Source organism: Sporobolomyces salmoneus (assembly GCF_050403485.1).
Source record: "Sporobolomyces salmoneus JCM6883 DNA, S_salmoneus_JCM6883_v1_ctg3, whole genome shotgun sequence".
Taxonomy (NCBI): domain Eukaryota; kingdom Fungi; phylum Basidiomycota; class Microbotryomycetes; order Sporidiobolales; family Sporidiobolaceae; genus Sporobolomyces; species Sporobolomyces salmoneus.
Window position 1 is genome coordinate 1 of NW_027481160.1, and position 23,103 is coordinate 23,103.

At 52.0% G+C, this 23,103-nt stretch overlaps 9 protein-coding genes across 9 annotated transcripts; 2 read left to right on the forward strand and 7 right to left on the reverse strand.

The window, feature by feature from the left end:
• On the reverse strand, positions 1 to 4,059 carry JCM6883_002105 (uncharacterized protein; the record flags this gene model as incomplete). Its single annotated transcript, XM_076628788.1, has 9 exons — positions 1 to 482; positions 541 to 726; positions 785 to 1,318; positions 1,379 to 2,094; positions 2,157 to 2,672; positions 2,735 to 2,999; positions 3,065 to 3,466; positions 3,535 to 3,681; positions 3,764 to 4,059. Coding segments are annotated over 9 exons (3,544 nt in total), but the record flags the coding sequence as incomplete, so codon positions are not given.
• An 861-nt stretch (positions 4,060 to 4,920) lies between these two features.
• Positions 4,921 to 5,707, forward strand: JCM6883_002106 (uncharacterized protein; the record flags this gene model as incomplete). The annotated part of the gene is made up of 4 exons (XM_076628789.1): positions 4,921 to 5,069; positions 5,131 to 5,292; positions 5,365 to 5,568; positions 5,647 to 5,707. The coding sequence occupies 4 exons, from the start codon at positions 4,921 to 4,923 to the stop codon at positions 5,705 to 5,707; spliced, it is 576 nt and encodes a 191-aa protein (XP_076490972.1).
• A 465-nt stretch (positions 5,708 to 6,172) lies between these two features.
• On the reverse strand, positions 6,173 to 7,836 carry JCM6883_002107 (uncharacterized protein; the record flags this gene model as incomplete). The annotated part of the gene is made up of 5 exons (XM_076628790.1): positions 6,173 to 6,328; positions 6,408 to 6,764; positions 6,837 to 7,046; positions 7,110 to 7,216; positions 7,281 to 7,836. 5 exons carry the CDS (start codon positions 7,834 to 7,836, stop codon positions 6,173 to 6,175), a joined length of 1,386 nt encoding a protein of 461 aa, XP_076490973.1.
• A 551-nt stretch (positions 7,837 to 8,387) lies between these two features.
• Positions 8,388 to 12,057, forward strand: JCM6883_002108 (uncharacterized protein; the record flags this gene model as incomplete). The annotated part of the gene is made up of 9 exons (XM_076628791.1): positions 8,388 to 8,458; positions 8,530 to 8,603; positions 8,670 to 9,243; positions 9,308 to 9,365; positions 9,432 to 10,011; positions 10,075 to 10,610; positions 10,676 to 11,087; positions 11,150 to 11,237; positions 11,304 to 12,057. The coding sequence occupies 9 exons, from the start codon at positions 8,388 to 8,390 to the stop codon at positions 12,055 to 12,057; spliced, it is 3,147 nt and encodes a 1,048-aa protein (XP_076490974.1).
• A 400-nt stretch (positions 12,058 to 12,457) lies between these two features.
• On the reverse strand, positions 12,458 to 13,388 carry JCM6883_002109 (uncharacterized protein; the record flags this gene model as incomplete). The annotated part of the gene is made up of 2 exons (XM_076628792.1): positions 12,458 to 13,180; positions 13,254 to 13,388. The coding sequence occupies 2 exons, from the start codon at positions 13,386 to 13,388 to the stop codon at positions 12,458 to 12,460; spliced, it is 858 nt and encodes a 285-aa protein (XP_076490975.1).
• Positions 13,389 to 13,966: 578 nt separating this feature from the next.
• Positions 13,967 to 14,912, reverse strand: JCM6883_002110 (zinc finger MYND domain-containing protein; the record flags this gene model as incomplete). Its single annotated transcript, XM_076628793.1, has 3 exons — positions 13,967 to 14,422; positions 14,493 to 14,702; positions 14,778 to 14,912. 3 exons carry the CDS (start codon positions 14,910 to 14,912, stop codon positions 13,967 to 13,969), a joined length of 801 nt encoding a protein of 266 aa, XP_076490976.1.
• Positions 14,913 to 15,448: 536 nt separating this feature from the next.
• Positions 15,449 to 17,128, reverse strand: JCM6883_002111 (uncharacterized protein; the record flags this gene model as incomplete). Its single annotated transcript, XM_076628794.1, has 7 exons — positions 15,449 to 15,507; positions 15,597 to 16,199; positions 16,269 to 16,352; positions 16,423 to 16,472; positions 16,533 to 16,645; positions 16,720 to 16,827; positions 16,901 to 17,128. 7 exons carry the CDS (start codon positions 17,126 to 17,128, stop codon positions 15,449 to 15,451), a joined length of 1,245 nt encoding a protein of 414 aa, XP_076490977.1.
• A 199-nt stretch (positions 17,129 to 17,327) lies between these two features.
• On the reverse strand, positions 17,328 to 19,355 carry JCM6883_002112 (uncharacterized protein; the record flags this gene model as incomplete). The annotated part of the gene is made up of 5 exons (XM_076628795.1): positions 17,328 to 18,637; positions 18,712 to 18,889; positions 18,967 to 19,054; positions 19,135 to 19,165; positions 19,241 to 19,355. The coding sequence occupies 5 exons, from the start codon at positions 19,353 to 19,355 to the stop codon at positions 17,328 to 17,330; spliced, it is 1,722 nt and encodes a 573-aa protein (XP_076490978.1).
• A 192-nt stretch (positions 19,356 to 19,547) lies between these two features.
• JCM6883_002113 (uncharacterized protein) lies at positions 19,548 to 23,076 on the reverse strand (the record flags this gene model as incomplete). Its single annotated transcript, XM_076628796.1, has 3 exons — positions 19,548 to 19,984; positions 20,055 to 22,636; positions 22,703 to 23,076. 3 exons carry the CDS (start codon positions 23,074 to 23,076, stop codon positions 19,548 to 19,550), a joined length of 3,393 nt encoding a protein of 1,130 aa, XP_076490979.1.
• Positions 23,077 to 23,103: the final 27 nt, after the last annotated feature.

Here is a 23,103-nt window from a genome sequence, read left to right on the forward strand (position 1 = left end):
GAGCGGATGAGCTGAGAAGAGGGGATGAGCTGGGGAGAGCGGAGAAGCTCGTGTTCGTCGGAAGTGCTGAAGACGACAAGAGAACGCTTCCATTGCCGCTGGAGGTTGCGGAGGGGTAGGAGGAGGTGAGGTTGACCGAATGTGATGCGTTCAGAGTGACCGAGGGGAAGGAGGATGAGAGAGTTGCGTTCGGCAGTAACGAGGAGGAAGAGGAAGACGAATTGGCGAGAGCGGATGAGCTGAGAAGAGGGGATGAGCTGGGGAGAGCGGAGAAGCTCGTGTTCGTCGGAAGTGCTGAAGACGACAAGAGAACGCTTCCATTGCCGCTGGAGGTTGCGGAGGGGTAGGAGGAGGTTAGGTTGACCGAATGTGATGCGTTCAGAGTGACCGAGGGGAAGGAGGATGAGAGAGTTGCGTTCGGCAGTAACGAGGAGGAAGAGGAGGACGAGTTCATCGAGGTTGAACTGACGCTAGGTAGAGCACTGCCGAGACACGAGATCATTAGTCTAGATTCAGATTACGCGAAAAGAAGCAGCTCACCTCGTCGACAAATTGGCGGGAAGGGTGGAATTCCATGAGATCGTCCCGTTCGGATAAATCGTTCCATTTCCTAGGAAAGTTCCATTTCCGAGGAAAGTTCCATTTCCATTCACGGTCCCGTTCGAGATTATCGTTGAGTTCGAGGTGATCGTCGAGTTCGAGGGAAGGGTTAAGTTGCCGGCCAGTCTGTACGAGGAAAACCTGTCAGTCTCAAAACCGAAAACGGAGAAAAAGTCCGACTCACGAAGTCGCAGAACCGTAAACTGAGATCTCGGCGAGTCCAACATTCGAAGTTGTCGAGCTTACTGCAGTCACAGTGAACCTTAGAGAAGTAGTCGGGACGTTATTGACGGGAACGACGAAAGCGGTTCCGTTATTCGGAAGAGCTCCGACCTGATAAACGGATCCATCCGAGAACGTGATCTTTCCGGAAAGGATTCGATCGCTGAGGTTGGGTCGATCGTATAGGACTACAGTCGAGACGTTGATCGAGCTCGGCCAAGTCAAGTAAAGTTCCGCTCCGACTCCTTCGTGGTTCGAAGCCCATTCTTTCGTATAATCTCCAGATCCATCCTCCTTGTATCCGTTAACGACTCCGTCAATCGCAGCTGAAGCTCCTTGTCCGGGACTCGACGTCGTTGCGAAAATACTCGCGTTGAGAGCGAGATCGGTAGTCGTAGGAACGGGAAGAGATGAGGATCCGGCGACGACAGACGAATTCGAATTCGAGGTCGAGTTGGTCAAGGTCGAGTTGGTCAAGGTCGAGTTGTAGACAGGGCTGAGTAGGCAAACCAGATGAGAAATTTATTCGCAGGCAGAAAAAATGAGAAAAACTCACTTGACAGATCCATAGACGGCAAATTCGGATAATCCCGCGTTTCCAGTCGTGGCAGACACCGAAGTGACGGTGAAGAAGATCGAGGTCGTATTAATCGCGGGAATCGAAATATTGGTCGCCGATCCGTCATTGACGAGCGAACCTGTTCGAATGATAGATCCATCGTCGAATCGGAGACTTCCTCCAGTGATCTGGTCATTCGGATTCGGTCGATCGTAGAGGACGACTTGGTTGACCGTAATACCGTAGGGCCAGGTCAACTTGATCCAGGCTCCCGCTCCTTCCCCCGCCGAAGCCCATTCTTGAGTGTAATCTCCTCCTGCGTCGGTGTAACCTCCGATTTTCCCATCGATTGCCTTTGAAGCGCCTTGCTGATTGCCCGACGTCGAAGCTTGAGCGGTAGAGTTGAGCGCGAGATCGGTAGTCGTATCGAAAGAAGGAGAGGGAGGTGCGACGACGACCGGGTCGGTGGTGTTCGATTTCGGAGTGGGAGTTTGAGGTTGTGAGTAAGAGACGATGATTTCGGCAAGACCGACATTCGAGCTCGAGGACGAAGCCGAATTGACAGTGAATTGTAGAGACGACATGTTGGCGGGAGAAGAAAGGTTGAATACGGTCGGTCCTCCAGAATTGTCAAGCGAGCTGACCGGAAGGGAAGTACCGTCGTCGAATTTAATCGTGCCACTCGTGATCCAGTCATTCGTGTTGGGTCGATCCTGACAGCCAAGAGACGAATCAGTGAAAAGGCGTAAGAAGCAGTCTGAAGGGAAAAACCCACGTAGAGAACAACAGAATCGACGAGGTAATAAGCGTCCCAAGTAAGGTTGAGCCATGTCCCAGTAGTCTCTCCATCTGCGGCCCATTCTGCCGAGTAGTTCGCAGGGTATCCCGAAACGACTCCGTCGTTCGCTCGAGTAGGAGGTTGACTCGAACCGTAGGATGAGGCGGATGCTGTCGCGAGAAGAGCGAGGTCGGAGTAGGCTCCAGTTCCAGTCACAACACCAGAGCTCGTCGTGGTCGTCGCAGAGGCGTCGGTGAAGTTGTTTCCGAGTCGACATCCGCTGCAGAGAGATCCGTAGGCCCGGAATTCGGATAGACCGACGTTTGAAGTCGCAGGCGAGACCGAAGTGACGGCGAGAACGACCATCTGAGTGACTACCGTTCCGGGAAGAGTGACGAGGGTCGCGGATCCATCGTTTGCGAGAGCTCCAACGGAAACCGACGATCCATCGCTGAACGTGAGGGTACATCCAGTCATCCAATCGTAAGTGTTCGGTCGGTCGTACAGGACAATCTATAAAGTGACGAGAAAGGATTCAGTTGAGGTGAAGCGAAGGCGAGAAATTTGCAACTCACCGAGTCAAGCGAATAAGGTTGGTCCCAAGCTACTCCCCACCAGGCAGTCGTCTTCTCTCCGTTCGAAGCCCACTCTGCCGATGCATTTCCGGGGTATCCTCCGATGTTTCCATCGACAGCCGAGTAAGGGTTGAAACCGGGGTAAGTCGAGGAAGCGTAAATCGTTCCAAGAGCAGCGATGTTCGTTCCATTCGGCAGAGAGACGGGAGATTGTGCACTACCTTCGTAGGATTCGAACGCGAGTGCCGAAGAGGTTTGGTATTGCCTGCGAAGTGAGCAAGAAATTAGTTTCTCGAGCGTGCTTGCAAAGGAGAAGAGCGATAGACTAACCTCGTCAACCAGTACGATTCTCCACGACCCGCGCTCGCACAAGCCGAATAAGATTGACATTCGGCTGTGTCGTAAGGAGTGTAGGCGAAGAAGGCGTTCGCTTTCGCGGTAAAAGCGGGATCGTCTGTCGACATTGTCGGAGGGTAATTCGACACTCCGTAACCGATGTAGCCGCTGAAGTCTGCACTAGGAGCGGCAGATCCAACAAGGCCCTGAACGATACGAGCGGTCGTCAAGTGATCTGCGTGATCTCCCGAGTCGTATTGCGAGAGGTAGTCGAGCGTGCGAACTTGCTTTGGCGAACGAGCGGAAACGATCTCGGAGATCGCTTGTTTCAGAGTGGAGAGGGTGAACGTGGCAGTTCCGGCGGTGTTGCGAATGGAGGAGATCGACCCAAAGTAACTGTTTTCACGAAGAAGAGCTCAGTGAGCCGTCGCTGCGACAACGGCGATGGGGAAAGAGCTACTTACAGTTGTCGTAGGGACGTGTATCCGGTAGAAGGATATCCACTTCCGTCCATGTTGCCGTCGGGCAGACGGAACATGACCCTTTGAATTTGAGGAGCGCCGACCAGAGTTTGAACTAGGACCGGTTGACCGGCGAACGTTGCGGTGAACCTGTGCAGAGCAACGTCAGAAATCGTCAGAGGTGAAGAGCCAGCGAGCAAATTGAGTAAACAGGGCGAATTTGCGAACTCACGAAGTGTAAGAGTTTGAAACTCCGGCCATTTCAGCATACGCTGCCGCGTTTCCACTCTCTCGACTTTGTGCATATCCCGTAGTCGTTCCAGAATCTCCCGAGGTAAGGAACACCGCCGTAATACAGTTGTTGCCGCTGACATCAGTTTGAAGGTCCGGAGATTGGAAAAGTAAATCGTCGTCGGGGTGAGCGACGACATAGACGGATCCTCCGACGCAGCTGAAGACGGCCGCTGAAGTGAGAGAAGCGAGCTGGAGGAGAAAGAGAGCGGCAGAAGTGCAGGAGAGTGAAGGCATGGTCGAGACGAGGTTTCGAAAACTGCGAGGAAACGGAAATCAGCTCAACTTGTCGTCGCTCACTCGGTTTTCAGGCTCGACTTACCTCGGTTTCCAGTAGCTGAGTCGCCTTGAGATCCCGCTCACAAATCCTGGAGAAGTTTCAGGCCCCTTGGACAAGTTCTTCGGTTGTTCGGTTGTTGCTCGTCAAGTCGCTTCGAGAGATGCAGTGTTCAAAGGAGTGTGGTGTAGTTGGTAGACGTAGACTGCTAGACCCGAGCGGAAGTCGAAGGAGGCGTAAAGGGAGAACGACAAAGAGAGAACGGATGGGATGAGATGAGAAATGCAAAGTTGATGGATCTGGAAGGAGCATTCGGAATTGCGTACGGCAGAAGCGTTCAAAGCGGGAAATACGTTCTCGAACAACCGAAACATCTTTCGAGCAAAGGAGAGATTACCGCAGGAGGAAAGAGGAGGGAGGCTGAGACACAATTCGACCATTTCCTGCCGAAAATTGATTCGTTCATTCTCTGACTTTGGTTTCTCCCGCCGTGCATTTCCGGATCGCTTGGGGAACAATGACTCTGCACTGTGGATCTACGCTAAAATGTTCGAGAACTTCCCCTTTCCGCTTCTTCCTTTTCTCGTTCTCTTCCCTCTTTGCTCCGCCTCCCCTGTACTCCTCGACATCGAAGCCCCCAATCAACTATCGACTACCGAACTTCAAAGCGATCAGACTCCCTTGAATCGGCCTCCCACACTCGTTTGACTTCCACCGTTCTTTTCTCGGAACTCGCTCTTTACAGCTCCTCCAAGGTCTCCCATTCCGCAAACGACTTCTCCTCATCAATCTTCAGCACTCCGTTAGCTCCATAGCTCGACATGCGATCTTCCTTACTCTCCCTCATCTTCGCCGCCTTCTTCGCAACGACTGTTCTCGCTCATGGACCCAACGGCGGAGGGCACCTCAAGATGAAGCGACAAGCACTTCGTAACAAGCGACCACTGTACGTCACTGAGCCGTCATCGAGGTGAAGGGGGAAAAGATAGCCAGAAAAGAAAACTAACCCGTTTTGTTTCCGCAAATCGCAGGGGAAGAAGGGATGCTACGCCAGTCGTCTCTGACACCTCGGCTGCTGTTCCCGGTGCAACTCAGTCGGCGGCTGGAACGATCGTTCAACCTGTCGGTCCTATCGGTTGTTCCGCTCAAGTCGGATTCGGAGGTTCTTGCGATCAAGCTTCGGGCATTTGCTGGTGAGCTCTCCAGTTCGGGTTTACCAGTGGAAGGAATGAACTCACATTTAGCCTTCTTGCCTTGGATTGTAGCGCCTCCGGATTGATCTGCAGTGGTCAAAAATGCGCTCACCTTTGCACCCTCGACACGACTGAACGATTCTGCGACGCTGAATCTCCTTGTGACGCGGCGCTCGGCTACACTTGTACTGCGAATCAATGCCGACCTCCTGCTGGCGCCGTCAGGGTACAAACTGGAGACACTTGCGATCAAGGCTCGGGAAACACGAGATTCTGGTCAGTTATCCTTTCCTCTATGCCCTACCATTGGCTCTGCAAAGCGTGATACTGATATCTTCATTCCATCTTCTTCAGTATCCCTGGACGAGCCATCTGCTCCGGCGGAACCTGCGTTCCTTGCATCCAGCACTCTTAGAAATCCTCCCTCTCGATGTATACCCATCCTCCTCTCATTTGCCTCGTTTCTCACTCTACTCAATTCCGACAAGTATATCCTCTGTAGCCCTCCTCCTGTCGCCCGGATCTCTGCATCGTGTAGCATTCATTTTCCCTTTTGAGAACCATACCCTCTGGAGTTTTATCGATCCCGCGAGGACTCATATTCTACCGATTAGAGAGAGGCTCGGCCCTGGCCTCTTGTCGTCTCGCCGTCCCGGACTATCGAACGAGGGTGACTTTGTGTCGAATCTCCGCGGAAGCATGAAACTCGAGCTCTCTCCCATTGAATTTAGACCTGCCATTGCTCGACTCGGGGATAGGAGAGTACGTCTAGATTGCTGATGAATGATGAACGATGATGAGAGCTACAACATGATACGACTGACTAAGGCTACAAGAGACAACGAGCGTAAAATCCACGGAAACCCTACGACAGACTTTATTATCGCGTCCTGCGCTTTTCTTCCTCTTGACGGTCGAGCAGAGCATATTCCGGTCCGTTCCATACGGGGATCTCGCAGTCTCTTCCATCGGCAAAATACTCGAACCCGAACCAAAGATCAGATCCGCAATCTGGTCCAACTCGCAGCGCCATGTTCTATCACATCAATCAAAGAGATCAGTCAGACTTGGGGGACGAACGCGAGAGAGAAGACGTAGAAGGGATCAAGGCTCACTTGGACGTAAATTTTCTTCCAATTCAACCTCGCGGCCTGAGTCCAAATCGGCTGTTCTTTCCCAGCGAATCTACCTAGCGCACTCTGTCTCACCGTAACCTCTTTCACTGCTTCTTCCCACATCTCTACGCCCTCCTTCTTCCCTCCGAACCAACCACCCTGTAACCGATCTTCTCTGTCGGGGATTGCTCCAGGTTTCGCAGCCTTCACGTAGTCGAGTCCATCGGCGAAAGGTTCAGTCGTCGCTGCGAGGAGGATCGTATCGGAAGGGAGAGAGGAAAAAGTTTTCTCGAGAACGGAGGGGAGGGCAGCGAAATCGTGATTGACTTGAGCATCTCGGAACGACCCTGCGTCGACCTGCAGCAGTGCGGAGAGATCAGAATTCAGATGGAATGAACGTATCCACTTAAGTCGGGAGTGAGAACGTACCCAGAAGAAATACTCAGAATCGTAAGGATTTCTATCACTCGCATCTCGAGCGATCCAAGGTTTAGCGGTCCATACTCCGTACACATCAGGAACGTGCCATCTCTGCTCGGGATCTAGCTCGTATTGCTTCTTGGCCCAATTCTTGCCGCCGAGCGAGAGAAGAGGCGGCATTTCGAAGGGGTCGTTGTAGTCGGCGATGATCGTGAGAGGCTAGTGTTGACCATTGAGATCAGCAACTTCCGCGTACGAGAGATGCAAGCAGAAAGTTCTCACCTTGTTCCCTCGCAAGTTGCGAACGTAAGCGCTCATCGAAGGAGCGCAATAGAAAATGATGGGTAATTCGACGGATCCGAGGAAGTTTGTCAACCACTCGTGATACTCTACAGAAAGACGTGTTGTCAATATTCATTGAGACGTAAGAGAAGACCCCGGGAAGCAACTCACCACTGACACGGTGCTTTTTCCCGGAATCGATTCGATAGAAACTCGAAACGATCGTGACTGGAGCTTTCAATCCTCCGACCATCTTGCTTCCGTTCCCAGCTGTCGAGTTGTTTCCTCCCGGCCTCGAAGCGTGTGACACTTTCAGAGCCGCCGTCGGTTCAATTTTGCTGAATCCAATATCGTCGAACAATTTCGAAGCGAGAGGATGTTCCCTGACCCTCGCTAATCCCGACCGGATATGCTCCGAAGGCGACACACTTGACCGACCAACCAAGAGTACGACTAACAACAACATCGCTAACGCCCATCCCAGGTAAGCCGAAATCCTCAAACATTTCGAGTTCTTCGGGAGTGGTCGAACTTGTCGTGAGCGAGCTTCGTCGAGCAACGCCGCATCGGAGGGGGGTTCGTCAGAGTACTTCCGCTCGATGGAGAAGGGCTTCACGTCGATTGAGGAGCGTCGAGTGAGGAGAGGGGCAGAAGAGGTAGAAGAAGTGGTTGAATCGTCGAGACCGGCGATCGAGAGCGCTCTATAGTGTACTGAAGATGAAGCCATTCACTTCGCCTAGGTGACATGTACGAGCTCGAAGATGTTGTCGTCGTGGAGAGATGAAGAATGAGAGATGAAGGAGCAAGCCATGTCACACTGTCTCGGAATCTCGGATGAGAACAAGGTGCTCCGGCTTTCCCTTTGGTTCGACTGCGGCGATCTGGGACATCGGAAGGGCGAAAGGGGAGAGAGGGCGAGAAGAGGAGGAGTGAGACACAACTTCGAAAAATTTCCGAAAGCGGCGAGCCAATCTTTCTCTCCCTGTTCCACGCCTCGTTTTCAACCCAAAGGCAGGCATGCCGATCTGCAATGAATCATTCATTGATCCAGACTTCAACCTCGCTAAAGCGGCATCGTTTCCGAACGAGAAACTCCCTTTCAGCACTTCATCACTCATCACCGCTATCCTCGACTCACAGCACAGACTGGACAGAGCCAATCGACTAGGACAAGTCACAACGGATACCCTACCTTGCAAGAAGCTGCAGGTTCAGCTCTCCTCCGTCTTTCGGCACTCGACTTTTCGGATTCAAACTCAGCGGTAGTCTCGGGTCAGGATGGGAATCGCTTCGGCTAGAACACTATCATTAGGTGCAGTATGCCTACAGTCTACCGTGCTCGCGATTGTGTGAGTGTTTCCCTCTCTTCAAAATCTTTCGCACGAGTTGAAAATGGCTGAACGCTCCCTTCTCTCTGTAGTCTGCACGTGTCGCAAGCTCACCTAGAACCTGGACATGCTCAGTACAAAGCGTCGAGTGCAGTACTACTTACAGGTATGTTCGAAGAAGGAAGTGTTGAGAGAAATTTCGCAAGCTGACTTCATTCCTTTTGTTTCGCAGAATTGGGCAAATTGATCATGTCGGTTCTCCTCGCACTTCGGGATACCCTGAAAGAAAGAGCGACTCTTCTCGCACCTCGGCATCCTCTCCCAACGCCAGAGCTATACATGACTTCGTCAGAAGAAGATCTCCTCAGTCCCGATCCGATCACTCCTCCTCGTTCCATCTCTGAAGCTTCTCCTTCTGCACGCCCTCCTCGACCCGACACTCATTTGCGACGAAGGAGTTCAGCGAACGTGCAACAAACTCTCGATGTCACGTTAGATTTCGACGAAGGACCTCTCGGGCCTCCCTCGAAGAAATTACCGGAATTCAAAACCCTCGCGTCGTTCCAATGGCCGCATAAACCCATCTCGCCTCGGTTGACGGAGAAACTGAGGAAGTACGCAAGGGAGATGGACGCAGAGAAGGAAGTTCAAGAACCTTTGGTTAGGAAAATCTTGGATGATCCTCAAATGTGGATCCGGAGGAGGAGGATGGGAGTCATCAAGATGCTCGTCGAGGACGTGTTCGGCTCAGATTGGTACAAAATGTGTGTGCCAGCGATTTTGTTCGCCCTACAGAACAACCTCATGTAAGTTTCTACTCTCTCACGAGATCGACTCGACAGCGAATCTGACAGTTTCAATCTTTTGCAGCTATATCGCAGCTCGAAACCTCTCGGTTCCTGTCTTCCAGATCACTTTTCAACTCAAGGTACGATTCCAGAACTCATTCTTTCTGGAAACTTCGAGCTGATCGGGGAAGTTCACCTTTTGACAGACTCTCATCACCGCTCTCTGCGCCGTTCTCATGCTCGGACGACGACTCGCAGTCGTTCAATGGATTTCGCTCGCGACACTCGGTCTAGGAGTTGCCGCGATGCAGATTGGAGCGATTCACGCGAAAGCGAACGACTCGCACGGACACGGAGACCACCCCGCTTCGAGCGCACCTTCGATGAACTACGTTACCGGAGTGACGGCCGTCGTCGTCTCGTGTTTCTCGAGTGCGATCGCTGCAACCTATTTCGAACTCGTCATCAAACGACGACCGTCCGTTCCTCCTGTCGAAGAAGTTATGCTCGTCGCCCCTCCTAAACTCAAACCCGTCTCGCTTTGGATTCGCAACATTCAACTATCGCTCTTCAGTTCAGTTTTCGGCCTCTTCGTCGTTCTGTTTCAAGCGAGCGACGTTCACTTTCGAGGAATGGGTGGACTCTCACTGGATTTCCATGGGTTGATCGATCCTCTCGATCACTGGTACGATCCTGTATTGCGAGCTGGACATGGATTCTTCGAGGGATTCAACACGATGGCCTGGGTCGTCGTTCTCTTGCAAACAGTAGGAGGTCTCCTCATCGGTGAGCTCTACCTTCATATCTCTCTTGAGAGAGAGCCCTCACTGATTCTTCGTCCTTGTACAGCTCTCGCATTGAAACACGCCGACAACGTCGCCAAGAGTCTCAGTCTCTCCCTCTCGATCGTTTTCACCTTTATCCTCTCGATTTTCCTCTTCGACTTTCAACTCACTCTTCCTTCCGGACTCGGAGGAGCCGCTGTCGTTCTCTCGACGATCCTCTTCGAATCCAGTCCTCGCTCACCCACCAACACGGAACCGTCAAATCGAATGTCGTACAAAATCAAACCTTTCCTTCGGAGGTGGCATTTCATCGTCGGCGTCATTCTCCTCACCGTCTTCGGATCGATTGCTTTCCCGACTCATCGCTACTCGATCACTACCGCCGCGAAGAGCTTCTTCGCTTCGTCTCAAGGGAAGCTGGCGGTTCATCGCCCAGGCGCTCTGGTCAAGGGAAGACCAACTGTCGCGATGCCGAATATCGAACACATCAACGCAGTCATGAGGGAAGCGGCGGGACCAAGAGAATGCGCGTGGGGAGTTTGGCCGAAGAGGGAAACGACGAGATCAGCTTATGGTGCACTTCTTCCCGCCTCGAAACCCGTGAGTACTGATTCTCTTCTCTCTCTCATTCTCCGATATCTTACTGAACTCGATCGATCTCGTAGACCTACCCTTATTACGTAACGGACACCGATCAATACGCCCTCGACGATATCCTCACGACTCGTTTCCTCGCTTACACGAACCTCGTTCCTCTCCTTTCGACTCCCTCTCCCGACTTCATCTTCCTTCCTGTCCTCTCTCAGATCTGGTCGAACCCTTGGGGTTGTAACTCTCCCGTTCTCAAAGACGGTGTAGCTCAAACGACTCGTTTCTTGCGCGATCTCGTTCAAATCGTCGGTAAAACGAACTACCCTCGAATCATTCTCCCTCTTTCGCCGATCAGGAGTAACTTGGAGAAGGAGGTTCTCACACCCGAAGTTATGGCCGAGATCAAGGATTCGGTTATCATGGTTTCGATCGAGAATGCTCCGAAGAATGTACGAGAGGGAATGAAGTACTTGATCGACGTACCTTGTGAGTCTACTCTCCGCCTTTTGTTGGGGATCCCTTGCTGATTGCTCGTTCTTCCGTCTTAGATCCGACCGCTTTCCACCTGTCTCCATCGGCGAAAGGACCCAAGCCTACGATCGGAAACTATTTCTTCAACAACGAACGTCCTTACCTGTGAGTCTCTCAGAGTCTCTTGTGGATGCGGAGAGCTGTCGAACTGATACGAGCTCGTCGATTTAGCCTTCACTACGCCGGTGCGAGTTCTCACCCTTGGGGACTTCCCGCTTCGGATCCCTTCAACGGTTTCGCCCTTCGAGCAAAACTTCATCAGGACTTCGAATCCTTCGTCGCGTCCCCCGGTAACTCAACCTCTCGAATCATGTTCGACAACATCGCAAAATCGCTCGACGGAGCTCAACAACTTGAACTCTTCCACGATCACATGGAACAAGCCGTCTTCTGTCCTATGCCGCCTGGAGATTCGCCTACTCGTCGAGCATTCTACGAAGCCCTTCTCCTCGGCTGTATCCCAGTACTCTTCCGCGAACACTCTTATGGTCGACTCTTCCCTTCTTCTCCCGAGATCAACGACATGTCCAAGTACACCATCTTCATCGAAGAGAACGATATCGTTAATTCGGTAGGACCCTCCGTCATCGAGCGACTCGAGCAGGTCTCGGCTACTCGAATTCGTAAAATGCAAGAACACATTCGCAAGATCACTCCCAAACTCCAATGGTCTCTTCCCGACAAGGATCTCTACTTTGATCCTACCGTCACGGCTCCTTCAGCCCAATCTCTCCCTCCCGGTCAACCGATCTTCGACCTCGAAAAGGAAATCGCTCGAGAAGAAAAGAATCCTCCAATGCAAGACGCGTTCGAAACGTTGTTAAAAGAGTTGGAGACGATCAAACGAGGCGAATGGAAAGCTGGTCGAGCGAGGGATAATCGCAAGGGAATGCAAAAGTTTGGAAACGAAAAGAGGTTACGATAAAGGAATGTGATTCCTTTCCTCTGCTTGTGTGTAGCGATAACAGTTTCTCTCGGTCTGTATGTGGTGTTCACTCTTTGTGTCTATCCTTTTGCCGGATTGCTTGTTGTATTCGTAGACTTTCGTTGTAGCGGTTTATTCCCCTTCTTTTTTCCGAAATACCCTTGCATCTCACTTCATCACTTGGTCTCGCGTCCATGTGTGAGAGCTGGAGTCAATGACAGCAGGGTGGAGACAGTCGCTTCGCAAGAATGGACAGCCGCAGGTTTCTTGAGCTCTGTTCGCTCGGATTCGCATCGCTCTCTCCGGAATCGAGAGTGCGAGTGTAGAAAACGCTGTCCATCCTAGACTTTACATTCCTTACTTCATCCTGTACGCGCGACTCGAACTTTACTCATGGTATCTACCACATTTCGATAAGACAGTAGACCATTGAACTTTGAACGGTTTTGCCAATCTCTGGACGAGTCGGGGCAATTTCTTTTGCGAGAACCTGCCAGATTTGTTGAACAACGTACTTCAAGCACTCTTCGAGATCCTTATCCTTGATGGGGGCCTTGTCGTTTTCGACGAGAATCGCCATGAAGAATGTGAAAAGGTGAAGGAATTTGAACCTTGACGGGTCCTGTTCAGGAATCGCCAGCTCCTTTATCCCCATCGTATAGATCGTGCGAGCGAGATAGTCAATTGGAAACTCTTTCGGCAACGAAACATCGAGATCTGGTCGATTTGGTCGAGTCCTCCTCCTCCTTTCCAATTCAACTTCTAGTCGGACAAACTGGGCGAACGAGCGGCATTTCAAGACGATAATTTGTTGCTCGTCAGGTTCTTGTACAGAGACTTCTGTGAGATCCTCGAGGTGTTTCTGGAAGAGGGGTCTGAGCGAACCGTCCGCACAATCTGAGCTCGAGACGAATCCACGTACCTTGAACTCCACCCTAAGTTGTTTTCGACTGAGTTGAGACTCTCCCTTAGCAAAGCCGTCCAGCCACGTAGTCAACTCTCCCCTGAAATGGATAGGCTCTTCACAAAGTTCCACGTACTCTTCGACTTCGGCTGAGGTGAGGAGCGGCCAGGTGAAAGGATTCGAACGAGCGCCGCAGAAATGCTTGTGCAAGGACCAGACCTTTCGAGAGCGAACACCGGTGTCTGCATCAGCTATCTGTTCACCGCAAGAGAGAGAGATCGCCAGCACCTACGAGCTTTTGATGAGGAATTCCACAGAACCGCATCCAATCCGTTCCGTGTTTCGCGCATTCTCCACACCTTAGATACGTAGCCTTCCCGCATAATACACACGGTCCTTCCAAACTCGACGGAGGAGCTGTCGACATTGAAGACTCGAATTAGGAGGAAAGAGGAACGAGAGGCAAAGGAACTGGAACGAGTTCGTGTGGTTGAACCTGAAAGGGTAGGTAGTGGTCCGGATTCTGCGGTGCTAGAGTCTCGACGAAGTTTTGTGAGGGAGGAAGAAGAAAGAAAGAGGCGAAAGTCGAGATCTGATCGCAGGATTTCTAAAAGTCCGGAAGATGTCCGCGGAGTGATTGTGAGTCGTTGAGGACGAGGCATCAGTACAGCTCGCATGCTCGGCTCTCTCCGTCGTAGGCGTGAACAGTCGAGAAAGGAAAAAGGAGGAACCGCGAGCGACGTGTGAATTCGACACACTCCAGCTCAAGCTGTGTCTCCCGTCGTCTCCTCGCAGTCCCGTCCGTGCAACTTGAGATGAGAACTATCTCTCGCTCTCAATGTCGAGTAGTTGCTCATCGGAACTGTGTCTAGCCGAGTGCGAACAATCACGAGGCAAGGAAGATGAGGTCGCAAAAGGTCAGGCCTCACTTTGAGCTTGAACTCGATAAACCCTATTCTCATTATCTTAGGGAATCTGACCGAGGAAACACACACATGATCCGTACTACTCAGGCGATATCAACATGAAAGCTCTGACGCTAGATGCGATGTCTGGACGAGTCGGTTCGACTTTTTCCTTCAAGAAACGCACGGTCCGATCAACGATATGTTTCACATATTCTTTCAATTCGGGGTCGAACGTATTGTTGTCGCGCGCTTCTCCGTACCTGAATACGATCCCGATGTAGACGCTCTGTAGATGGAGAAACTCCGATTGCCACGGAAACGATCCCGGAACTCCTACCTCCGGTACACCTAGCTTTTCGATGTTTCGAGCGAGAAAGTCGACCGGATGATTCTTAGCCATCACAAAGTCCCACTTTGGAATGTTGTCCTCCGACGATTTCGACTTTTTCGCGTCGGCTCGAACCGAACAGGCGACCATGCGAGAGTGGTAAATCGCGTTTTGTTGAGCGCCGAATCCGTCTGAAGCAAAGTTCATGAGCGACTCGAGGTACTCCTAAACGAGGAGTCTCAGCATACGAATTGAACCAGTCGAGTCTAAGCTCGAATCGAAGCGTGATACTCACCCTGAATTCCCATTTGATCGAGTTTCTATTCGACGCGTTAACCTCGTCCTCGGCGAAAGTATCCAACCATGTATTCAACCTAGGCTCTCCCTTGAAACGGACCGGCGTTTCACAGAGTTGAACCATCTCGTCGATTTCTTCGCGAGTAAGAGTCGGCCAAGTGAACGGGTTTGAGCGAGCGCCGCAGAAGTTCTTGTGCATGACCCAGATCTATCCAGCACGTCAATATGCCCTTGCAGATTAGCCACCGTTCGACCGGGAAAGATAGCGAGATAGAGAGCTCACAAGACCCTGATGAGCGACGGAGCAGAAGTAAATCCAGTTCGTCCCATGCTTCGCGCATTCTCCACACCTGAGATAGGTAGACTTCCCACACACTACACACGGCCCTTGCAAGCTTTTCGGAGGAGCGGATGACATCTTGGGGAAGAGGGAAGAACGGGAGGACGAATGGGCGATAGTAATGGGAAACGGATGAGGTTGGGTAGGAAAGAGGTGATCCGGTGATGTAAGTCCTGTAGTTCTGCTACTATGCCGACTATGCCGAAGATCGATTAGTGAATGAGGAGATCGAGGAGAAGAAGAGGGAGAAGAGGGGATCCCGACCTGCAGAAATCTCCAAAAGTCCGCGACACTTCCGCGGATCACGTGTACACACCGTTTACGAGCTGTCAGCATCAGGATCAGTAACTCAGACTCTCATGAGCCAGCACACAACAAAAGACAGGGAAAGAGAAGAGGCTAATAATGTCAACATGCGAAAATAATGAACGAGATCTGCGAACGAGAATGAACGAGGGAAACACAGAATAAGGGAAGGAGGTGCGAGTGGCGAAGAGAATGCGTGCGCAAAGCAAGGGGCAAAGAAATGCGAAAAGAGAAGTAAAGAGGGAAGAAGCCGAAAAGAAACTAGTGCGAAAAAGAACGACGACGCCGGTACAAACGAGAAGATCTGTTCAATCTGAACCTGAACCATCTGAAGCGTCTTCATCTGAACTTGCCGAATCGTGATTGACTGTTCAGCGTAACGAAAATCAAAGCCGTGTTCGTCGAGTCAGTCGTCGAGTCTTGAAAAGAAGGAAGATAAACAGAGACAGTGCTCACCTCCCGCGATAGGTCTCGCCGCTTTCCTCCCAATCGCCTGCCCGCCAGCCGCTCCGGTCATGTTCATTCCTTTCCTCGGTTGTTTCTGACTCGCTCCCGCAGCCGATCCATTCCTCTGCATTCCGACCCCTACTCCTGCCGCACTCGGATGACCGACTGCACCAGTCAAAGTCGGAGGAGGTACTCTCGGTGTTTTCGATGCTTGCGAAGAAGAAGTAGTAGATTGATGCTGTTGAGAAGACATGATTTCGAGGTCTGAATCGGAATCTTCTGAATCTGAATCGGGTCGATCGTCGTTCCTTTGAGTCGGGTTCGATGGAACCGATCGAGCTATCGGTTGTTTGAGAGGTACGGGTGGGAGATGTTGGGTTTGAGCGAGAGGGTGAGGAGGTCGACCGGTTTGTGCGATCGCAGGTTGTTTCGAAGGTATTCGTTGTTGCTGAGAGGGCGGCAGGGCACCAGGAGCGACTGATGATGGACGAGGTGGGATCGAATGGGCTGCGGCAGTCGGAGATCCGACGGGAGAAGCAGGAAGGGACATGGTTTTCGAAAGTGGGTGCGATCCGATATGAGGAGGTTGGAAAGATGATGGAGTCGAAGCGACTGTACATAATCGAGATTGTAAGCTATCACTACCAGTTCTCACAAGACAGTGAAGAGGGAGACGCTTACGAGGAGTCGGTTTCGATTTCTTGTTCTGACCCGATGTTGAGGTCGTCGAGGCAGACCGCTTGATTCCATTCGCACCATTCTTCTCTGTGACACCTCAAATCCTTCAGTACTCCGCTCAAGGACAAATACTGGCCGACGGCGAAAAGAGGCTCACTCTCGGTATCAGTGTCTGAGCCGTAAGAACTCGCTCCAGAACCTCCATTCCTGCGTCCGCTCTCGGTTGTCAGCTCCTTCTCAATCTAGTGAGCACAGTAGAGAGCTCACCTTGACGGTTTACCGTTCCCAGCAGCATTCGCAGCAGCTCTCCTCTCCCCTCTTCTCGATCCGGATAATCCCATGCATCCACTCAAATGACTCGCATACCTCGGGGCAGCGATCTATCCCCTCACAGTACCTCATCAGCTTCTTAGAGAACACAAAGAGAAAGAAGAGAAGGGAAGGGGGACTGTACTATTCTCTTGCAAACTACGCAACTGAACAATCCTTCATCCCTCTCCTTCTTCGTCGGACTAACTCCTGGTGTCGCCGTACCATTCGTACTCAGGTGTCCGTTCTGTGCCTGCTCATAGTAGAGCCTAGCGAGTCGTAGAGGAAGGAATGATGAGTGACCAGGAGAGAGAGGTGCGAAATACGTAAAGAGGACTCAACTGGTTCAACCGGTTCTTGCGAAATTGGGATAGTTCGTGTTCTTCGATAGCTATGTCGGCTATGAGCTCGTGTAGGAGCTCTTGGGTGAGTGAGGCAGCCTGGGAGATGAGCAGAATGGAGGAAATTAACGATGAGCCAAGGATATCGAGAAACGGTTTGAGGCGGCAGGAGAAGCCTACGAGAGAACTTGTAGTGGGCTCAGGAGCTGCCATATGAGGTCGAAAGAGCGCTGGGCGAGACTGACGGGAACGAGAACAGTCAACCAGCGATCGCAAATTTTCGACTTTCCTGTCTCTCTCAGAGAGACCATGAAGAGCTCTCCACGATCAAGTCGAAACGATCTCGAGGTCAAACGGAATTCGATAGGAAGAGAAAACGAATTCATAATTTTCCAAAAGGAGAGTTGACAGATTATCTTCCAGTTCCTACTCCTCTGTAACCACCTCGCGTGATCCCTGCTCTCCCCCTCAATGCAGCGTTCCTTCCAGCACCCTTCCCTACTCCCGCCCCTCGTTCCCGATCCATCGCGAATAGTAAGTCTCCCAATTCGACGACGTGATGACCTGCTTCCCACGTATCTTTCGCAACCTGAGTCCGTTGCGAGTCGTGTAGCTGTGGGACGTTGAGTCGAGAGGTAGTGAGAGCGTTCGCGAGTTCAAGGGAAGAAGAGTTTGCCGAGATTGGAGGATTGTTCGCCGGGTTGCGGGAAGAAGAACCTCCTATCGAAGAAGCTGGAGCGAATTTCGGTTTCCCCAACAACGAGCTCACTCCACTCGAACTTCCCATCGCAGGAGAAGGTGAACCAATCCCCCCCGCGTTCATCCAACTGTATTTCGTTCCTCCCAGAGATTTCATCGCCGAAGAATCCGTCAATCGTTTCCTGACGTCTTCCGACATGTTTTTCGCTATCGAAGTTGCCGAAGGAGTCGAAGTTCCACTCGTAGTAGGTCCTGGAGTCGAATTCGTTCCTCCTCCTCCTCCTGATCCTCCGGGAGTATCTCCAGTTTTCGGTTTCTTCTTCTTTTTCGGTTTCCCATCTTTGCCCAATTCTTTCGTCGGAGTTGAAGGTGCTCCCCCATCCGGTTGATTCGAAGCCAAGAATCGATCCGCCGCGTTCTTCACTTTCCCTTTCCCCTTTTCTCCTGTCGTTGTCGTACTCGATCCAGCTTCTCCCGCCGAATTCATTTTATTATCCTGATCTTCTTCCATCGCTTTCCTCGCCAATTCCGCCGCGTACATTTCTTCCGCAATATCCTTCTCCCTCTGTTCCTTCGCATCCCTCGTCATTCGTTCCCTCCTATGTTTCGCTTCTTCGGCTCGATCAACTCGTTCCAACACGGTTAAATACCTCTCTGGATCGTCGTACACTAGAGCGTCCCAGGCAGGTACTTTCGGTCTCTTGACGGACCCCGTTTCGTCTTCTTCTTCTTCACTAGAATTCATCTCGTCATCTTCATCTTCCTCTTCTCCTTCCTCCATGATTTCATCCCCAGTCATCGGATCCCTCCGAACGGCCTTTCTCCTCCTCCGTTTCTTAGATGCTCGATAGGCGGAGGAGGAAGATGGATCGATAAATGGTGGAGGTTTGAAATGGGAAGAAGTTTGTCGATGGTTTCGAGCGGAAATAGATTCGTTGATGAGGGATTGCAGTCGTTGTCGAGTCGCTAATGCGATGAGAGGGATCGTATCTGGTTCGAGGGTCTTCAGTTGAAATGCAGCAGCTGTAAACAGACTCACCACGGGTAAGTAGACGAAAGAGAGAGAGAGAGAGAGAAATGGAGAAAGGTAAACTTGCCGACTTTCTTAACGCATTCAGCCAAAACGGAAGGATCAATAAAATCTTGTTTCCTACTACGATCGATCCCGTTATATGCATAAGCGGCAGCAGCTTGTCCTCCCGACGGATTAGCGGCATTCGCCATCGCTTGAGCGTGAGCTCGTTCGTTACTAGCTCGCAAGGATTCTTCCTCTGCCTGAATCACCCCTCATAGGACTGTCAGCTCTCAGTGGACCCCGCGTAGTCATAGAGGGGAAGGGAGAGGCTACTCACTCCGAGATCGACTCCACTCGCTCCAACGGCATCCATCAACGAATTGACGTTCGTCGCTCTACCACTGGTTCCTGATTCACCATTCGGTCTACCAGAGAGCTCGTGTCAGTCTTCGAGACGCGAACAGAGAGAGGGAGACGAAGGGAGAGATGAGACTGTGAAACTCACTCTTGTGATGTCGACCTGACTGCTCCTTTACCTGTACATCCGAAGGCAAGGTATCAGGAGTTCAGTTCATCAACAAGCGGATTGATACGAGACGAGTCGAACGCACCTTTGGCTTGTTGAGGTAATTGCAACCCTCCTCCTCCTCCAGCAGCAGCAGTGGATTGACCAGCCGTTCCATTCGCCCATGGTTGAGGCGTTCCTGTCCGACTACCACTTGACATTCCCGCGGACGGATCGAAGTGGGTGAGACGAAAGAGTCTGAATGAATGATTCGGATGTTCAGAACGCGTGAGTGAGGACTCTCATACTTCGCAATCTGCTTCTAACGCAGGTGCACAGACTAAAGCTACTGATGTAATGAATGCAAAGAAACAAGCAAGAAAAAACTGCACAAAAAACTGATAATTACTTATTCACATTCTCAAATCGACGCAACTGCCCTCTCTCCCTGCTCCTATTCCTCCTGAATACACCCCACCTGTACCAAACGACGAATGAAGGTCCCCTAGACTTATACTACTTCTCAGACCCCTCCTCTCGAGACCGTCTGTATCGTTGCGAGAAATCCCAAGGATCTCTTCTTCCTCTTCGTCTTCTCCCAACGCTTTGTTGATATTCAAGCTCATGTTTCGTTGACGATCCGCCAAAGTTGGAGGAGATGAGAGGAAATCGGATTGAGATGAAGAAGCGAGATCGGAGGATGAAGCTGAACGAGAAGAGAAGAAACTGAGAGGTAAAGAACGTTTACGTGGCGATGAGAGAGATGCGGTCGACGACGGCGAACGAGGTGGAGGTTGAGATTTGAACGAAGAGGGGGAACCGGGCGGTGAGAGGAGGAACGGTGTCGAGTCTGCAGGGGAACAAGCGATCTTGAGTCAATGACGGCGTTTGGTGGAACAAAAGACAGAGGGACGACTTACTCGAACGAGGAGACAGAGGCAAAGAAGTCTGTCCGCTTCGAAGTGAAGAAGCACTCCAAGAATCCCTCAATTCGACCTCCTCCTTGACCGCCAACTCTCTCGCATCAAACTCCGCTTCGACCCGCTCCAACCTGATACTCTCATTGCCTTCCCGCTCAAGTCGTTTCGACAACGCTTCAGCGGCCGCCGAGTTCCCCGCTCCGAATTGTTTGATCTCGCGCAAACTCTGGAGTCGGGTTTGAGAAATTCGTTTCTTTGATGGATCTTGTGTCGGGATCGAGCTGAGAGAGTAACCGATTGCGAGAGAGACGAGTTCGATAGGTTGATCCGCTGAGGACGACGGATCGAGGAGGGATCGAGAGTAGGCGAGGGCAGCCGAAGCTGGATTGAGGGAAGTTGGGGAAGGGACGAAGGTGGAGCTGGAGGAAGGGAACGCCATCGAGGCTTGAACCATTTCGAGCAGGGATAGATTCGAGTCGGGTGACAGCCAGCATTCTTGAGCTCGAGACGGGGATCTCTTGAAAGCGAGAACGGCGGTTCGACAATTTGTCCGGGAGAGGGGAAGTGGAGCGGTCGCGGAGGGAACCAGTTGTTTGATCGCCGTTTCGAGGGCGGCTCGACGATCTAGCGGTGATGGTGTCGAGGGAGCAGATCGAGCTCCACGGTTGAAGAAACGAGACCATCGACCGATTCGACGAGGTTTCGAAGGTTTCGCTCCTGAAGACGTTGTACCTTCGAGGTTGAACGCCTTGCGCGAAACTTGGGCGCAAATTCGGAGAGTTTCGTCGATTGACAAGCCGAGTTGACCTAGAAGGAGGGCGGGAAGAGCTGACGAGGAGGTTCCAACAATGAGGTCGAAATGTCGAGAAGGAACTGCTGGATCGGCATCAGGAATTGACGAGAGGTATTTCTTGAGCGCGAAAAGTTGTGGAAGTGGTCCGACTAGTCCTCCTCCATCGAGGGAGAGGATTCGAAAGGATTGGCTGGGTTTTGGAGGAGGCGAAGGAGGTGCAGCTTCCTCTGCCTCTTCATCGTCGACTGAAGTGATCAAGAGACTAGGAGAGGACGGGAGTGCTGGTGGAGAAGGTGTCTGAAGAGGTTCGACGAGGGACGAGTCTGTCGTCGGAAGAGATTCGTCGTTGATGGGGAGAGCTGCGAGAAGTTCGAGCGGAGCTGGAGGTGAACTAGGGCGAGGCGGAACGATGTGCTCTTGTTCTCGGGTAGCTTCGGCTTGCTCGACTTGAGGCGAAAGAGGAAGGGGAGTGTCGAGTGCCAATTCAAGGATCGAGTTCTCCGGTTCGGGCTTGCTGTTTGAATCGGTTCCGACTGTCTGAGGCTCTTCGGGAGAAGGTGTGACTTCGTATCCGCCGAGAATGTCATCGAGAACGCCGTCTGAGGAACCCAGCGGTGTCGACGTTGCCGTCTCCTCCTCCGACGGCGCTGTTTCTGCTTTGATCTCGTCTCCCCCATTCTCCTCGATTTCTTCCTCTTGGACTTGTTGACTCTTCTCATCCGAGCCTGTACCCGTTTCCCCTTGCACTTCGTTCAGTCCCAGGCTCTCTGTCGTTTCAACCTCCTGAACTTCGATTGACGGCAAAACCGGCTCGAATAGAATTGATCCCATCGAACTGCTATTCGTCATTGCCATGCTCGATACTGTCGAAACGCTCCTGTCGAGGGCATGTGACGACGGAGTTGGATCGGAGTCATCGGGTTTGCTCGTAATGGGTTCAGGCGAGATTTCGATGGGAGCGACGGAGGATTCAGCGAGATCAGGCGAAGTTGAGGATTCAGAGGCGATCGTCTCCTGCGGTCCTTGTACCGGTGTAGACTGTGGCGGAGCTGGTGTAGCGTCGAGTTTGTCCGTAGGAAGCTGAGCGGGAGTCGAATCTAGCGAGGGTGGAGGAGGAGAGGAAGGGGTCGGCGAAGCTTCGTGAGACGGGGACTTGTCGGGAAGGGGGCTTTCTTCGGGAGTCGGTTGAGGTTCCGGCTCGGGTTGTTTCACTGGCGTTGATTCGGCTAGAACTGACGGGCGATTTGCGAAAGAGGGAGGTTGAGTCGCCGCTCGTTGCATCGATGCGCTTCCTGCTCCAGGCGACAAGTTGCTCGGAAGGCCAAGCCCAATTCCGCTCGCTGAGTTCGGTAGAGGTTTCGTAGAGGGTAATGGAGCTTGGACTCCTCCTCCTCCTCCTGATTGACCCGGTCTGAGGATTGGATTCTGTTCTAGACACCATTCGACGAAGGCCGCCCGTCGCTGCCCAGGAGTTTCGGTCGATGCTGGACTGTCTGCTCGCTGTTTCGTGAATCGTTCGTAGGTTGGACCTTTGAGCATGATGCTAAGTTGAAAGAGTCGAGGTAGAGCGGCGTAGTCTTTCGCGAGATCGGATGCGTCTTGGTCTGACCAAGGTGATGTCGAGATTGTCGTAGAGAGGGAATAGATCGAGCTGCAATTGAGGAGGGAGTTGGAGAGTTTCGCGAGAGCGGTTTTCGTTTTCGAAAGTTCGTCGACGAGGAGAGTGAGACGAGATGCGTTCGATTTTGCGAGGTGGTCAGTCGCAAAAGCTTGCAAGTCGAGCATCGTGCTGTGTCGCGGGTTCATTTTAGCAGTCCGCTCCAAGCTGTGCGAGAGAGAAGTCGAAAGAACTCACGATTGAACCTTGAAAATCGTGGTTCCCGCCGTTTCACTTCCATCTTTCCCTCTTTGGAACTCGTAAGATCTCTCCAACACCACTGTTCCCGCCTTTGCCGTCGTTTCCGCCTGTTCGATAGCCTCCAATTTCTCCCTAACTGCATTCAACACTTCTGCTGCACGCTCTCCTAGCCTCCTGCAGCTCGCACTGAGTACCTGTACTTGTTCGATGGTCGTCCAAGCTGCCTTGAACGCTCTGTAGCTTGTCGTGAGATCCCTACGCGTCGTGGAAGATCGAAAAGGAGTTGAACGAAGAGTGAGGGCGACGGCGACAGGAGGGGCGCTATCGGCGGCGGGAGCCGATACAGACCTCATCATACTTCGACTAGTCATCTTCGAGCGGGATCAGGGTTGACGTGG